This window comes from Salmo salar, chromosome ssa24, assembly GCF_905237065.1.
Source record: "Salmo salar chromosome ssa24, Ssal_v3.1, whole genome shotgun sequence".
Classification (NCBI taxonomy): Eukaryota; Metazoa; Chordata; class Actinopteri; order Salmoniformes; family Salmonidae; genus Salmo; species Salmo salar.
The window spans coordinates 35945677-35962884 of NC_059465.1; the positions used below are offsets into that span (position 1 = coordinate 35945677).

General features: G+C 44.6%; 1 protein-coding gene across 3 annotated transcripts in view; it reads left to right on the forward strand.

Moving 5' to 3' along the window:
• Positions 1-17208, forward strand: part of LOC106585809 (adhesion G-protein coupled receptor V1) — a 235723-nt gene that overhangs the window by 46049 nt on the left and 172466 nt on the right. For all 3 annotated transcript variants that reach the window (XR_001324033.2, XM_014172456.2, XM_014172457.2), the window contains 17 exons: positions 300-426; positions 753-938; positions 1448-1628; positions 1840-2003; positions 2169-2292; positions 2491-2751; positions 4013-4139; positions 5125-5342; positions 5563-6297; positions 7511-7884; positions 9573-9749; positions 10404-10584; positions 11036-11229; positions 11671-11800; positions 12071-12151; positions 12754-12893; positions 13547-14159. Coding sequence is in view for 2 of the 3 variants with exons in the window: in XM_014172456.2 (XP_014027931.2) it covers positions 300-426; positions 753-938; positions 1448-1628; positions 1840-2003; positions 2169-2292; positions 2491-2751; positions 4013-4139; positions 5125-5342; positions 5563-6297; positions 7511-7884; positions 9573-9749; positions 10404-10584; positions 11036-11229; positions 11671-11800; positions 12071-12151; positions 12754-12893; positions 13547-14159 (4013 nt within the window). In the remaining variant the exon portion in view is untranslated. The remainder of the gene's footprint in view (positions 1-299; positions 427-752; positions 939-1447; positions 1629-1839; positions 2004-2168; positions 2293-2490; positions 2752-4012; positions 4140-5124; positions 5343-5562; positions 6298-7510; positions 7885-9572; positions 9750-10403; positions 10585-11035; positions 11230-11670; positions 11801-12070; positions 12152-12753; positions 12894-13546; positions 14160-17208) is intronic.

The window sequence follows — 17208 nt, forward strand, 5'->3', positions numbered from 1 at the left end:
TGATGAAAACCTGCTCCAGAGCGCTCAGGTCCTCAGACTGGGGAGAAGAATGGGAGAAACTCCCCAATAACAGGTGTGCCAAGCTTGTAGCGTCATACCCAAGAAGACTCGAGGCTGTAATCACTGCCAAAGGTGCTTCAACAAAGTAATGAGTAAAGGGTCTGAAAACGTATGTAAATGTGATATTTCAGTCTTGTTTTTTTACAAAAAGTCAAGGGGTCTGAATACTTTCCGAATGCACTGTAGAGGCCTGTGAGTTCCTTCATAGTCTAGTCGCTGAGTTCCCCTCTGTGTTGCAGGATTAACGTTGAGAACCAGATCCTGAAGCCTGGCTTCACCCGTCGAGAGATTGTCATCGTGGAGAACGACGACCCAGGTGGAGTCTTTGAGTTCTCCTCCTTCTCCAGAGGACCCTGGTACATCAACGTATGTCTGACCCACACACTTAGATATCATGGTTGTTGATGCTCATCTGTTTCATCCACTGGACTGCATGTTGAAATGACCAACCAGGTCATTTTTGTGAAAGACCATGGCCCCAAAGCATCTCAGAGTAGAAGTGCTGATCTATAATAAAGTTTAGCCTTTTATATCATAATGAATAAGAGGCAGGACCCGATCCTAGATCAGAACTCCTACTCTGAGACTTTTTCTAAATATGGTTAAATCAATGGCTAACCTACATCAAAAACAGCAACACTTCTGACCCATAGTTTGTCCCTTTTTTCTGCCCTGTGAACTTTGCCCTGTAGGAGGGTGAGGCGGTGGAGCTGCGTGTGATCCGGACCAAGGGGCAGCTGCTCAAACAGCTGGTGCAGTACGCCCTCATACCCTCGGGCTACACAGAGTTCTATGGCGCTAACGGTATCCTGGAGTTCAAGCCCGGGGAGAGGGAGGTGCTGGTAGCACTGGTGGCACGGCCTGACGGGGTCCCCGAGGTACAGCTACACTGCTGTCTGGTGTCATGTATGGCATCCTATATGGCATCATGTATGGCATCCTATATGGCATCATGTATGGTATCCTGTATGGTATCATGTATGGTATCATGTATGGCATCATGTATGGCATCATGTATGGTATCATGTATGGCATCATGTATGGCATCATGTATGGTATCATGTATGGCATCATGTATGGCATCATGTATGGCATCATGTATGGCATCATATATGGTATCATGTATGGTATGGACACCTCTTCCTGACTGTTAGGGTGTCACTGGTCTTACAGTTTCCAGTTTGAATTGCCTTTGAAATTCATTTTTTTTGTTTCGATAGTTTACAGTATATGTGTTTGAGTGTAGAGCACGGTGGGCAGATTACAGTGTGACAGTCCTGTTATAGTGTGTGTGTGTGTGTGTGTGTGTGTGTGTGTGTGTGTGTGTGTGTGTGTGTGTGTGTGTGTGTGTGTGTGTGTGTGTGTGTGTGTGTGTGTGTGTGTGTAGCTGGATGAGACATTCTCGATGGTACTCAGCAGCTACAGCACTCCAACCAGTCGCCTTGGCGACCACCGAGAGGTCAACATCACGGTGCGCAGGAACGACGACCCATTCGGGGTCATCGAGTTCATCCGTTCTGGACTGGCAGAGGCCATCAACGAGAGCAAAGGCTCCCAGTCTCACTCAGGTACAATGGAGCACTGGAGGAACAGTGACTACCAACTATACAGCACTTTAGGACTATGTAGTATAACAAAAGAAACGTAACAGGAAAACAGTTGTGATCATATTTGAAGTCATTTTAATTATTTAAAAGAGGATGCAGTAGAGAGATGATAAAGGAACTAATAGGATTGAGTGTATTGTATTGTGAACGATGTTGTGGGTCTGCTTGGCAGTGGCCTATCCCGTGGTGAGGAACAGGGGTCACTTCGGGAAGGTGTCAGTGTCCTGGGTCCTAGAGCCCCACATGTCTGCTGACGTCAGCCCCGTACAGGGATACATTGTGTTTGCTGAGGGGGAGTATATGAAAAACCTCACCCTCTTCTCTGTACCTGATGAGGTAATGCTGTCTCTCAAACACTACGGTATCTGACCAACTACTACAATCAGGGCTCCTTGACATAATATACTGTGTGATTTATGACAATAGAGTTTCATGATTTGGATGATACTCTATCTTCCATCTTTTCTACACAATAGTGACAGTGTCTTGTTTCCCCATAAGATCCCAGAGGCAATGGAGAATTTCACCATCACTCTCCTTAATGCGACAGGGGGAGCAAGACTTGGGAACATACTCGATGCCAGCTTGCACATAAACAAAAACGATAACCCGATTTACTTTGCAGGTGAGGATCTCTTGGAATTGCATCCTACTGTATGTTAAGAACTGGAGCGTTATTTCAAGTTCAGCTGTGTATCGTCAGACATAAAGTGGATATGTCAAGTGACATATTTTTATGCCAAGTGACATTGTTTTTATGTCAAGTGACATAGTTTGTCAGTTGACATAAGGTGACATAAGACTCTGTCTCTCTGTCCTTCAGAGCCTGTGGTTGTCAGGCTTCAGGAGGGGGGCGTGGCTAACTTCACCGTTTTGAGGGCTGGTCCGGCTGACTTTGTTGCCACGGTGATGTATCGCGTGGACTATGGCGAGGCGTCACCTCGTGACTTGGCCCCGCTGAGTAACGACACTGTGCTGGTGTTTGGCGTGGGACAATGGATGAAGAACATCTATGTAGTCGTGGAGGAGGACGACATACCTGAGACCGAAGAACCGTTCTATATCATTCTATACAACACTACAGGTGTGGAAGAACCGTTCTATATCATTCTATACAACACTACAGGTGTGGAAGAACCGTTCTATATCATTCTATACAACACTTCAGGTGTGGAAGACTGACACGCTTTCTTTGCACTGAAACAGACAAGATATTTCTCCTGACCTCGTGATCTGAACAGGAAAAACTCTGAGCCCTAGTTTTAGCCAATAGCTAGAATCTAGAATGTTGCTAGGTCTGGTCAGGTCACATGGCCAGGAAACTCCCCTGGCCATTCTTATGTTTGATAACGTTCTATTCAATTACATTCTATACAATTACTCAATCTAATTTATACTCTCAATACAATAGCACAAAGTTACATAGGTCAAGTCATTTTGGAGGCAGCTTTAGTACGAATCAACCAGCCTCATTGTGTTGACTGTATTTCCATGTTTAGTAGCCAGTCTCTTTGACAGTTGTTTCTGTACATTGGTGAGTAACTGTGTTGATTAGCATTGACTCTGTTGACTCTGAAATGCCCTCCTAAACCCAGGTTTTTGTAAAACAGACAGGATGAAAGGCTGTGAGGGAACTTAATTACTGAACTCAGACTCACTCTGCAGGCTGCAGCACAAAGCCAGTCAGCCAGCCAGCCAGCCAGCCAGCCAGCCAGCCCACTACTCGGCCTGCCTGGATGGCTGTATACGCATGGACCACTTTGATAGAAAATACGTGTTGACTCACTCTACTCCACTCCAAGCCTTAGTTTATAAGAGGACTCTGATGTTTTTGTTGTTGTGGCGGACATGCAGAACCCTGACCCTCTCTGCTGGGTTGGTGGTTACCGTGTGCTATGTTAATGAGAACACTCTTTCCTTATTGTTCTGATATTTAGCATGACAATTACAATGTGGGTATTTCAAGGCAACCTCGTTTCTGTCTCTCTCTGAACCACATGCCGAGGACAGACTTAAAACAGGGTATATTAAAGAAGACGTTTTCGTGTCATTTTTTTACCAACGTGTTCAAAAAATAAATAAATGAAGATAAGTTCAAACAAGAACATCATATTATTTTGACTGACTTGAAGGACATTAAATGTTTCTCTCTTGTTCAGTAATTTGTTAATTAATAAAAACAGAGGGACAGTTTTAACAGGCATTGTAAATGTATTCAGTGACTGCATGCTTTGAAAGCGATTGTGTGAAGATATCTGACCTTGACACCCAGCAACTAACTGTGTAATTTCACATTGTGACCTGTGTGTGTGTGTGTGTGTGTGTGCGTGTGTTTGTGGGTACAGGTGACGCTGTCGTGTATGGGGCGGACACAGCAACAGTGGTGATTGAGGCCAATGATGAGGCCAACGGAATATTCTCCCTGGAATCGACAGAGAGGCCTGTGAAAGAGGGCAAGACCAACAACTTCTAGTAAGGAACCTGCACCTTTATACATCATACACCTATCTTTGATTCTTACCCAGCTTCTGGAATAATTTAGCAGCTCTAACTAGAGCTGAGCGATTTGGGATTTTTGAGGTCAGTTTGGTTTCTGTTAAAATCACAGTTTTCAATTTCGGGTTTCAATAATAGTATAGAACATTAAATGCAAATGCATTAAGTGGGTTGAATGCTCAAACACAGAATAAAACAGTCCCATGATGGTAGTGATTGCCCATTACTGCTTATCACTTATTAACCATCATTTATTCACATGACTTTAATTTAATAAAATAGTTAAGTTGTTGTGAAATTTACATTAGTTTTATTGATGACTTTATTATTTCATTCCAATTCATCATCTCATCTCTATAGAGCTGCTGCCTATGCTGTCTGACAAAATCACTATTTTGTAGTTCTTCAAAGTAAATAAGGCATACTTTTATGACTGCTGAATACCAACTGTCAATTACTTAGATAATGTATTTTCAGATAGAGATACCTCACGAAGCAACCGTTCTCTATCCCTCTCAATCGCACATTCTTCTGTCTCTTCCTCTCCGTGTCTGCACGCCCCACACAGACCGGACAGTAGGCGCGCAGTGGATTATGGTTATTGTAGTTAATTACCACATTTTCTGTGCTAAACTATGTCTAATATTGGCCTGTTGGAAACTAAAACTCCCCACTAGATCGCACAGTTTGGGCTTGATCTGATTTGTCTCTAGAGAAACCAAACAAAATGGAATTCAAATAATTGAACTGATGTCGGTCAATTAGTTGTGTAAAAAAAACAAAAAATAAGACATTTCTGTTAATCTCTCAGAACTAGATCTAACCAAACTTCTTGAGTTGATGATCCTAGCAACTGCTGTAATAATTTAATCCGGGGCTGTGTCAGTTTGGGTCCTTGGGGGCCGTAGTGTCTGTTGCACTCTTCTCCCTCAGTCCCTCATACAGTCCTTTCATCTCCTAGTGTTATCAGGGCCAGGGGACACTTTGGCAACGTGATGGTGTTCTGGCGCCTTTATGCCAATGACACAGCCCTGGAGCCTGGTCATGAGTTCATCAACACCTCTGGCTCCATCACCTTCACCACGGGAGAGGAGACCAAGCCCATTGTCCTGCAGGCCATCTCAGACAAACTCCCAGAGTTCAACGAGTTCTACGTCCTCAGACTAATCAACATCTCAGGTAGGGGAGGTGAGGGATGAGGCAGGTATGCTCCGGGTGAGGTATGTGGAAACAAACCTGAAATATCTTCTTGACTGGAACATCAACATCTGAGATTGCTACCTATGTTCTCTCAGTTGAAATGGGATGGTATGGGTTATTCCTGAATTACTCTGTGTCACATTACACATGTTGTTGACATTAAAGCATTAACCATTTCCTTTCTGGTTGTATTTCATAGGTGGTTACCCTGGCGAGGGCGGCCGATTGGCTACTACATCCCTCAACGCATCCGTCCTGATACCCTTCAACGATGACCCCTTTGGAGTGTTCGCCATAGCTGATGACAACCTGGACCAGGAAGTGGCTGAGGACGTCCTGTCAGAACTGGACATGTCTGATGTTACTTCCTTCAACATACTGCGGCAGCAAGGCACCTTCGGGGATGTGCGGGTTGCCTGGGAGATTGTATCCGACCGTTTCCCTCTCGGCCTCCCTCCTATGCAGGACCTCCTTCTCAGCGCCTTCTTCCCCAAGGAGGTGGAGCTCAGGCCCCACTCCAGGAGGCACCACTCAGGCACCGACGCCTGGCTCTTCTCGGGCCGCCAGGGGGCCTACGGCACCATCAGCCCAGAGGACGGGCCTGGCAACCTGGCTAACTTCACCTTCTCGGCCTGGCTGATTCCCAGGCTGGACACCAATGGCTTCATCGTGTCTAAGGGTAACAGTAACAGGACGTTGTACTATGGGGTGAAGGTCCAGACTAATGAGTCTCATGTGAGCGTGATGCTGTACTACACAGCCCTGGGGGCCAACTACACCCAGGTGGCCCGGACCACGGCAGAGAGGTTTGTGGAGGACAACGTGTGGCTCCATGTGGTGATCACGGCGGGTGATGGGATGATTGAGTTCTTCCTGGATGGGAACCCCATGCCCGGAGGGGTCAAGAGTCTAAAAGGAGAGGCCATCACTGACGGTGAGTCCCAAGAATGTAATTATCTCTTAAAGACAGGAGTCCTAATACTTCTTAAGACAGGACCTTAAGGGAGTGTCTTGTTTACTGTAGGAGTTACAAACTGAACAGGGCTTCTACTCCACTAGCTAGAGTTCAACCCTCTTCCTGTAGCTATGACAACCACCTCAGTCCTGTAAAGGACATATTATGTATCTGATTCTGCATAGTTCAATTATTTGAGTTAACGATAATAAAGGTATAGCAGTTAATTAAAGATGTACAAAACGAAAAGTTTGAAAGGATTCTTATAGTTGTGTTATTGTGTAGGCCTAACCTAGACCCCCGACAACAGTAACTTTCATGAAGCCTCTCCACTGAGCTTCTTCACTCTCAGCAGACAGAGACCTCCCCATACTGTACAAACTTTGATGTCAATGTCTTCATCAATCTGACGTCACTGGTGGTCTGTGAGTGAGCGCTGTGCGACCCTGCTCGTCTCCTCACTCTCTTGGCCCACATCTGGTCAGGGAGGCTCTAGTTAAAACCCCACTATGCATTCCTCCACTCCCATGCCTCCTCTCCCATTCCTCCGCTCCCATTCCTCCGCTCCCATTCCTCTGCTCCCATTCCTCTGCTCCCATTCCTCCGCTCCCATTCCTCCTCTCCCATTCCTCCTCTTCTATTGTTTGGACTTACAGAGACTCAGCAATGCTTGAGCGAGCGCTTAGCCACCACACTGCTGGACATTGTTACAGGCAGATGAAAGCTGGCTGCAGTTTTCGTTCTCCCCCAATAACTGAAGACAATGTGCTTTCTGTAGCCCCCTCCACCCCCACGATGGGACTGTCTGTTTCAATGGCTCTTCTTGGGTTAACTTCAATCAAAGAGATATACATGTAAACAACAGACACGTCCCATATTGCTTTGTGTGAGAGCTTTGTCTGAGAGCTTTGTCTGAGAGCTTTGTCTGTGGGCACCGTGGCGAGCTTCCTCTATTTGTCAATTTTTCTGCTGTTGAAATGCTCGCTGGTGGTCTGTGTGTGTGTGTGTGTGTGTGTGTGTGTGGTGAGGGTTGGGGGCACTGTAGCATTAATGAATTATTCTGGATGGATACACTGTACAACACATGCTTGTCAGCTTCTCTGTATACAAAAAGCATTTTTTTTGGACAGCAGCATCATCACTGCTTGATGTTTTTCTGAGTGTATTCTTCTACCTCCTGTGTGTGTTGCAGGTTCAGCTCCGGTGAGGATCGGCTCGGACCACTACGGAGAGGAGCGTTACACGGGCCTCCTGCAGGATCTGCGTCTCTACCACAGCAGACTGAACCGCTCAGAGATCCACGAGCTCCACACGCAGCCCGCCAAGACGGACCTGAGGAACATCTCTGGCTACCTGCAGTACAGGCAGGACGAGAGGCAGAAGGCCTTTGAGGTGAAGGTGCGGGACGACAAGGAGGAGGAGGGGGAGGAAGTGTTCTACTTGCAGCTGGTGGCGGCCCACGGGGGGGCGCGCCTCCCCCTCCCCCGCCCCACCGCCACCCTACGGGTGATGAAGAGTGACAACGCCAACGGCTTCTTTGGCTTCACCGGCACCTGCATACCAAGCGTAAGACACACACACACACACACACACACACACACACACACACACACACACACACACACACACACACATATACACACACACACACACACACATATATACACACACACACACACACACACACACACACACACACACACACACACACACACACACACATATATATACACACACACAAAAAAAAAACACACACACATACACACACACACACACACACATATACACACACACATATATATATACACACACACACACACACACACACACACACACACACACACACATACACACACACACACACACACACACACACACACACACACACACACACATGGGTCGCATTAGCTTTCAGAAATCTGCATTTTCAAAACGCAGAACATAAACAAATCTTTGTTTTGAACCATTTCACCTGGGTCTAATACTGAAAGTCAACAGTGTTTTTTTTACTTCAATAGAGTGATCAGGGATGTGCAACTATAGTTTTTCTTCACACAAAATACATTAGTGCAACACATTTGACAGAAAGTACAATGATATTTGGTTAGCAGCCACACATACATTAGCTTACATTAGCTCACAAGTACATTAACTTAAGGTATTCTTTTGCAAAAACTATGCATGGCCATCACATTTCTAATATATATCATAGAAAGAATGTAGCCAGATACATTTCCTGATGTTTGCTTGAAGTTACTCTTCCATTTTAACCTGCTACCAGAGGAAAAACGACACCGGATGAAAGTACCAGAGAAAAGTCGCCCACACATCAGTCAGAGCAAAGATATTTCATCCTGATGGAGAAGTGCAACTGAAGCACAAAATTAGTCCTTTTACATTCATGATTTCGTTTGAACCCTGATTGAAGCCGAGCAGAATTTACAATAAAAATAATTTTAGATCTGTTTTTTTTTAAACGCAGCAAGATATTTATTTTGCGTTTTATCTTTCCTTTTTCTGCATGAAAAATGCAGAATCCTGCATTAACACGACCCCTGATACATACACACATGCACACATACAGTGTCTTACCTGCTTTACAGTATAAATGAGACGCTATTGACACTATCGAGATGAAATGTAGACCCCACTTGCCAACTAAGGCAGTCATTCGTATAGCTCTGAACTTGACTGACAGATCAGTAAAATTATGTAAGAAACACAGCACGCTGGAGAAGAGCACATTATTGTCACATTCTGTGACTAGCTTTGATCCAGCATGTACCCTGAGAATATGGATATTTGGTTACCTAGAAAGACATGTAATTGAAGCCAGTGGTTTGTGTGTCCTCGTGCATATTTAACCAGTGTTCACGCCTGGGTGGAGGAAGTGTGCGCTCAGCCCTTTAGAGAGACTGGACACATGGCTAATTCTAATTCTGCATGGGGACAAAGGGACTCAGAGGCATGTGGGGATATCAGGTGTCTCTTTGCAAATCACATCATGACTGTGCAGGAATTAGAGGAGGGCTGTCCATGAAAGAGCAAAGGGACATTTTTGGAATGAGTCGTGTCAGTCTTGAATTGATAACAAGTTTGTGATGTCTTGTCAGAGTTTGTCATCAAATTAAAGTTTGTTTACAATTTTTGATGTGACAATATGGTTTAAAATGTCCCAATGTCTGGTTGGTTTAGGGAGCATCATTAACAACCAGGCTCTGTGGCTGTGCTCTCTGTCCTTTCTCTATGGCCAGACGTCAGAGGAAGGCTCCACCATCTCCTGTGTTATTGAGCGGACGCGCGGGGATCTGGACCACGTCTATGTCAACTACACGGTCACTCAGCTTAACTCAGACAGCCAGGCTCCGGCCCACCAGGACTTTGCCAATGCCAGCGGCTCGGTGCTCTTCCTTCCCGGTCAGCGCTCTGAGGTGTGGAGGAACAACCAGAGTCCCACACACAGACACACACAGACACAAACACACACACAGACACACACACAACGGCTCTGGGAAGACTACCAATGCACTCCTCATTCACACATGAACCAGGGAAACCCCACTGAACAATGAGCATGCTCCTTGGTACACCTGTAGAGTAACACTGTATACACACACACACACACACACACACACACACACACACACACACACACACACACACACACACACACACACACACACACACACACACACACACACACACACACACACACACACATACACACATACACACACTCACACATGCACATGCATGCACACAAACACACTGAAAGGTCAGACTAACAAGTCAGGAGAAATGTTTTACCATTCATCTACATTTCTGGCCATATTTCATCCCAGAAAACTGTTTTCGTCCAGTCAGTAGTGTTGTTAACTTCTAGCCCCACCTAGTGGCTGAGAGGAATATGTTGTTCTGGTCAACGGTGTTTGCTAATGATTAGGCTTAGCTTCACATCCACTACAGACACTAAAGCCTGCAAACAAATACATTATGAATATCTACACATATCTAAGCAGTTAATTTTAGATTGAAATCTTGACTATCTCTCATGTGTTATGACATCATCTCCCTGCGACTCCCAGGTCCTGAACCTGCTGGTGTTGAATGATGACACCCCTGAGTTCGCAGAGTCCTTCCAGGTCACTCTGGTGTCAGCAGAGTCCGGCGATGGGAAGCCAGGCTCCACCCCCACCAGTGGGTCCAGCATCAATCCTGACAACTCAGCTACCAGAGTCACCGTCATGGCCAGCGACCATCCCTATGGTGCAGGGAGAGACACACACACCCCTGTGCCACCCCAGTAGAACCTCAAACTGATTTTCACATCAAACTGCCTAATGCCAATTCTCGTCCAGAGTACATGAATCAAGAACTGCAGATATCTGTAAAAACACATAGTTGACAAACACAAGAAGTTCTGCTTATAATCTGTAGGAAATTGGTTCAGTTTGTGGCATAATGTAAAAACATAATGTAAAAACATAATGTAAAAACACTGTAGCAAACTGCTGTTGATGTGAGTCAATCATCAACTGATGATATGCATTTGTCACAGACACAATTAGATCACTCATAGTTATGGATGTTCCCGTGTTATGAATGTATCAGTAATATGTCATGTATTGATCCCCTCGCTGATCATCTCTGACCAGGCTTATTGTTCTATGAAGCTAGATGAGCAGCTGTTGTGAGTACTGGTCTCCCTCTCTCCCAGGTCTGCTCCAGTTCCAGCCGAGACTGCCGGCTGAGGGCATAATCCGCCCGGCAACAGAGCCTGCCCACATCACGGTCAACGAGGATGATGGCGAGGTTCGCCTGCTGGTGGCCAGGGCCCAAGGCCTCCTGGGAAGAGTCATGGTCGGCTATAGGACCTCACCGTTTACCGCTGCCAGCCCCGAGGACTATGAGGTCATTTCCTGCCATCCTTGTACTGTAGATCAGCATCTCAGACAGACACAGGGATGGATGGTCACTTGACCATTTTTCAAAAAAATATCCTAATACATGAATGATGCATGATTTATGATTTAGGAATGTGTGTTTAGGTAGGATTTTACCCATAAGAACGTCCTATTCGATCCTTATACTTGGCTATCTGCTGCCCTTTTATTTTGAAAAGATTAAGAGAATAATACGGCTTACACTACATAATGTTTGAGTCACTAGACTAACTCCTTTGATGACTAGTTAATAGGTTGTCACTAGACTAACTCCTTTGATGACTAGTTAATAGGTTGTCACTAGACTAACTCCTTTGATGTCTGTTTGATAGTGAGCTTGTGCTATCTCCCCAAGCTAACCCCTTGTTCCCTACCTACTCTGCCTGCACCTGTTCCATGGCCCATACAGGACTCAGACGGCATGCTAGACTTCTTGCCAGGAGAACGCTTCAAGTACATCAGTGTGACCGTCATAGACAACACCGTCCCTGAGTTGGACAAGGTGTTCAGAGTGGAGCTCTACAACCCTGACGGAGGAGGTAAAACAAATACCATTGGTTGATTGATTGATTGATTGATCGTCCAATTGGTGCTGATCTTCTTACCACCTCTTCTCTTGTTTCTGATCATTGTAAATAGTCCACCTTCCTATCCTGTAATCATATCTTTCAGTGTTTCCCATCCCTGAAATCCTGCTCTAACTGATCCTTTGCCTGTGTTCTACAACTTTGTGTGCTCCCGTGTGCTCCCGTGTGCTGTACTCCCCAATTATCCCCACTACTCTGGTGTGCTCCTGTGTGCTCCCAAAGTGGGTCAGTTCCTTCGAAGTGAAGGCAGTGGCAGTGGAGAAAGTGACACTGACTTCTTCCTCTTGTCCTCTCACCACCGTGGTAAGACCACCTCCCCTACACCTCCCCCCAAATACCTCCCATCCTTTTAGACTGTCCCTCTCCTCCTAAGCATATGTATATATTGTTGGGAGAGGTGTTAAGTCCTCTGTAGTTCTTACCCTACTCTGATAAGGCCAGGCTCTGTGTGTGTTTGCACGCTTGCGTGCATGCACTTGTATTTGCGTGCTTACGCCTCAATGTGTACCTTTGTGTGTGTGTGTGGAATTAAAATTTCAATGGGTCCAGTGAGCAGTGACCGGGGAAAGGGATGTGGGAAAAGCAAATAGGCATTCTATTGAGATGAGGGCAGCAGTGGTAAGTGGTTAACAGAAAATGTCCCAGATCCCAGGGATCATTGTTTCTCTGTAGGGGTTCACCCTCTCCCTTATTAAAAACCCACAATGCACTGCAGTGTTCAGGATTAGCATTTCAAGAGGATCAATAGGATTCAATTGGAATTCAGTTCTACACAATGTGACACAATAGGAAGCAGGCATTGATTTTAGCTATGAAAATAATGACAGGGTTTACAGTGTGTGCTACTCTCCTGGCTGTCACACGTTGTGATGTCCCTATAGTTAAACACCTGTATGTCTTTCTAGCCAGCTTGGGAGTTGCCTCCCATATCACTGTGACCATCGCTGCCTCTGACGACGCACATGGAGTGTTTCAGTTCAGCCTGGACTCTCTGTCTGTCAATGGCACCGAGCCTGAGGAGGGGCGCAGCACTGTGCTGCTGCAGGTCAGTGTGTGTTTCTGTGTGTATCTCTGTGTTTCAGTCTGTGTTTCAGTGTGTGTATCTCTGTGTTTCAGTGTGTGTGTCTCTGTGTGTATCTCTGTGTTTCAGTGTGTGTATCTCTGTGTTTCAGTGTGTGTGTCTCTGTGTGTATCTCTGTGTTTCAGTGTGTGTATCTCTGTGTTTCAGTGTGTGTGTCTCTGTGTGTATCTCTGTGTTTCAGTCTGTGTTTCAGTGTGTGTATCTCTGTGTTTCAGTGTGTGTGTCTCTGTGTGTATCTCTGTGTTTCAGTCTGTGTTTCAGTGTGTGTATCTCTGTGTTTCTACGTGTGTGTCTCTGTGTGTATCTCTGTGTTTCAGTGTGTGTATCTCTGTGTTTTAGTGTGTGTATCTCTGTGTTTCAGTGTGTGTGTCTCTGTGTGTATCTCTGTGTTTGTGTGTGTTTGTGTAACTCTGTGTTTCAGTGTGTGTCTCTGTGTGAATCTCTGTGTTTCAGTGTGTGCTCTGTGTTTCAGTGTGTGTTTCAGTGTGTATCTCTGTGTTTGTGTGTGTTTGTGTATCTCTGTGTTTCAGTGTGTGTATGTGTATGTGTCTCTGTGTGTTTCAGTGTGTGTGTGTTTACTCTACTCTCTCTCTGGGCCCCCCCTCTAACCATCTCAGGTGATGCGGTTGTTCGGTGCCTTGTCCAACGTAACTGTATTCTGGGAGGCTGATGTCAGCTCTGAGGAAGACCTCATCAGCAGGGCCGGGAACCTCACCTTCCACGTGGGCCAGACCAGGGGGGAGATTGAGCTCCAGGTGGCCCAGGACGAGGTGCCGGAGCTGGACAAGAGATTCGGTGTGTCCCTAGTCAACGTCTCCCATGGGCGTCTGAGTGTGAGGACTGAGGCCACTGTGACCGTGCTGGCCAGTGACGACCCCTATGGAGTGTTTGTGTTCTCGGAGAGCAGCAGGCCGGTCCGCCTACCTGAGGGCCACACTCTGGTCACCCTCACCATCTACAGGCAGAGGGGGCTGATGGGAAGGGTGCGCGTGACGTACGGGACCCTGAGTGAGGCTGACGCCGCCCCCTTCTTGACCCCGGGGGTGGGCCGGGCCAATGAGGGGAATGATTTTGTCCCCCTCCTGGAGTCGGTGGTGTTTGCAGCCAATCAGAGTGAGGCTAAAGTAACCCTTCGAGTGCTGGATGATGAAGAGCCTGAGAGGGATGAGTCTGTATTCATGGAGCTGATCAGTGTCAATCTCATAGGAGGAGGACAGCATGAGAGATTAAGTAAATCACTGCAACATGTTCACATCACAACTATGAATATCCAGCCTTATACATGGTCAACATACGATATATTTATATATACACACACATACATACATATACACACACATGTGTATATATATATATATATATATATATATATATATATATATATATATATATATATATATATATACATATATATATATATATATATATATATATATTTATACACAACTTTGTGTGCTCCCGCTACACACAAACACACATATACAAACACACATACACTATATATACAAAAACTATAAACTATCGTTCAAAAGTTTGGGGTCACTGAGAAATGTCCTTGTTTTTGAAAGAAAAGCACATTTTTTGTCCATTAAAATAACATCAAATTGATCAGAAATACAGTGCAGACATTCTTAATGTTGTAAATGATTATTGTAGCTGGAAACAGCAGATGTTTTATGGATAATCCACATAGACGTACAGAGGCCCATTATCAGCAACCATCACTACTGTGTTCCAATGGCACGTTGTGTTAGCTAATCCAAGTTTATCATTTTAAAAGCTTAATTGATCATTAGAAAACCCTTTTGCAATTATGTTAGCACAGCTGAAAACTTTTGTGCTGATTAAAGAAGCAATCAAACTGGCCTTCTTTAGACTAGTTGAGTATCTGGAGCATCAGCATTTGTGGATTCTTGTTCTGAGAAATGAAGGTTATTCCATGCGATAAATTGCCAAGAAACTGAATATCTCAAAGAACTCTGTGTTCTACTCCCTTCACAGAACAGAGCAAACTGGCTCTAACCAGAATAGAAAGAGGTGTGGGAGGCCCCGGTGCACAACTGAGCAAGAGGACAAATACATTAGAGTGTCTAGTTTGAGAAACAGACGCCTCACAAGTCCTCAACTGGCAGCTTCATTAAATAGTACCCGCAAAACACCAGTCTCAACGTCAACAGTGAAGAGGCGACTCCGAGATGCTGGCCTCTGTACGCCTATGTAGATATTCCCTTAAAAATCTGCCGTTTCCAGCCACATTGTCATTTACTACATAAACAATGTCTACACTGTATTTCTGATCAATTTGATGTTATTTTAATTGGCAACATTTTTTCTTTTCTTTCAAAAACAGGAACATTTCTAAGTGACCCCAAACTTTTGAACGATAGTGTACATACACTATATATACACACTATATATACATACTATATATACATACATTCACTATATATATGTACACTATATATACATTCACTATATATATGTACGCTATATATACCTACACTATATATATATATATATTTAAACACTATATATACATACAGTTGAAGTTGGAAGTTTACATACACTTAGGTTGGAGTCATTAAACCTCGTTTTTCAACCACTCTACAAATTTCTTGTTAACAAACCATAGTTTTGGAAAGTCGGTTAGGACATCTACTTTGTGCATGACACAAGTAATTTTTCCAACAATTGTTTACAGACAGATTATTTACTTATAATTCACTGTATCACAATTCCAGCGGGTAATTTACATAATTTGAGTCAATTGGAGGTGTACCTGTGAATGTATTTCAAAGCCTACCTTCAAACTCAGTGCCTCTTTGCTTGACATCATGGGAAATTTAAAATAAATCAGCCAAGACCTCAGAAAATAAATTGTAGACCTCCACAAGTCTGGTTCATTCTTGGGAGCAATTTCCAAACGCCTAAAGGTACCACGTTCATCTGTACAAACAATAGTACGCAAGTATAAACACCATGGGACCACACAGCCGATATACCGCTTAGGAAGGAGACGCGTTCTGTCTCCTAGTGATGAACGTACTTTGGCGTGAAAAGTGCAAATCAATCCCAGAAAAACAGCAAAGGACCTTGTGAAGATGCTGGAGGAAAACCGTACAAAAGTATCTATATCCACAGTAGAACGAGTCCTGTATCGACATAACCTCAAAGGTCGCTCGGCAAGATAGAAGACACTGCTCCAAAACCACCATAAAAAAGCCAGACTATAGTTTGCAACTGCACATGGGGACAAAGATCATACTTTTTGGAGAAATGTCCTCAGGTTTGATATAACAAAAATAGAACTGTTTGGCCATAATGACCATTCTTATGTTTGGAGGAAAAAGGGGGAAGCTTGCAAGCCAAAGAATACCATCCCAACCGTGAAGCATGGGGGTGGCAGCATCATGTTGTAGGGGTGCTTTGCTGCAGGAGGGACTAGTGCACTTCACAAAATAGATGACATCACGAGGGAGGGAAATTATGTGGATATATTGAAGCAACATCTCAAAACATCAGTCAGAAAGTTAAAGCTTGGTCGCAAATGGGTCTTCCAAATGGACAATGACCCCAAGCATACTTCCAAAGTTGTGGCAACATGGCTTAAGTACAACAAAGTGAAGATATTGGAGTGGCCATCACAAATCCCTGACCTCAGTTACATGAAAGAAATAAAAGCTGAAATAAATCATTCTCTCTACTATTATTCTGACATTTCACAATCTTAAAATAAAATGGTGATCCTAACTGACCTAAGACAGGGACTTTTTACTAGGATTAAATGTCAGGAATTGTGAAAAACTGAGTTTAAATGTATTTGGCTAAGGTGTATGTAAACTTCCGACTTCAACTGTTCACTATATATACTAAAGTATGTGGACACCCCTTCAAATTAGTGGATTCGGCTATTTCAGCCACACCCGTTGCTGACAGGTGTATAGAATCAAGCACACAGCCATGCAATCTCCATAGACATACATTGGCAGTAGAATGGCCTTACTGAAGAGCTTATTGACTTTCAATGTGGCACCGTCATAGGATGCCACCTTTCCAACAAGTCAGTTTGTCAAATTTCTGTCCTGCTACAGCTGCCCCGGTCAACTGTAAGTGCTGATATTGTGAAAACGTCTAGAAGCAACAACGGCTCAACCACAAAGTGGTAGACCGCACAGGCTCACAGAATGGGACGACTAGTGCTGAAGCGTATGAAACTCGTCTGTCCTCGGTTGCAACACTCACTACCGAGTTCCAAACTGCCTCTGGAAGCAACGTCAGC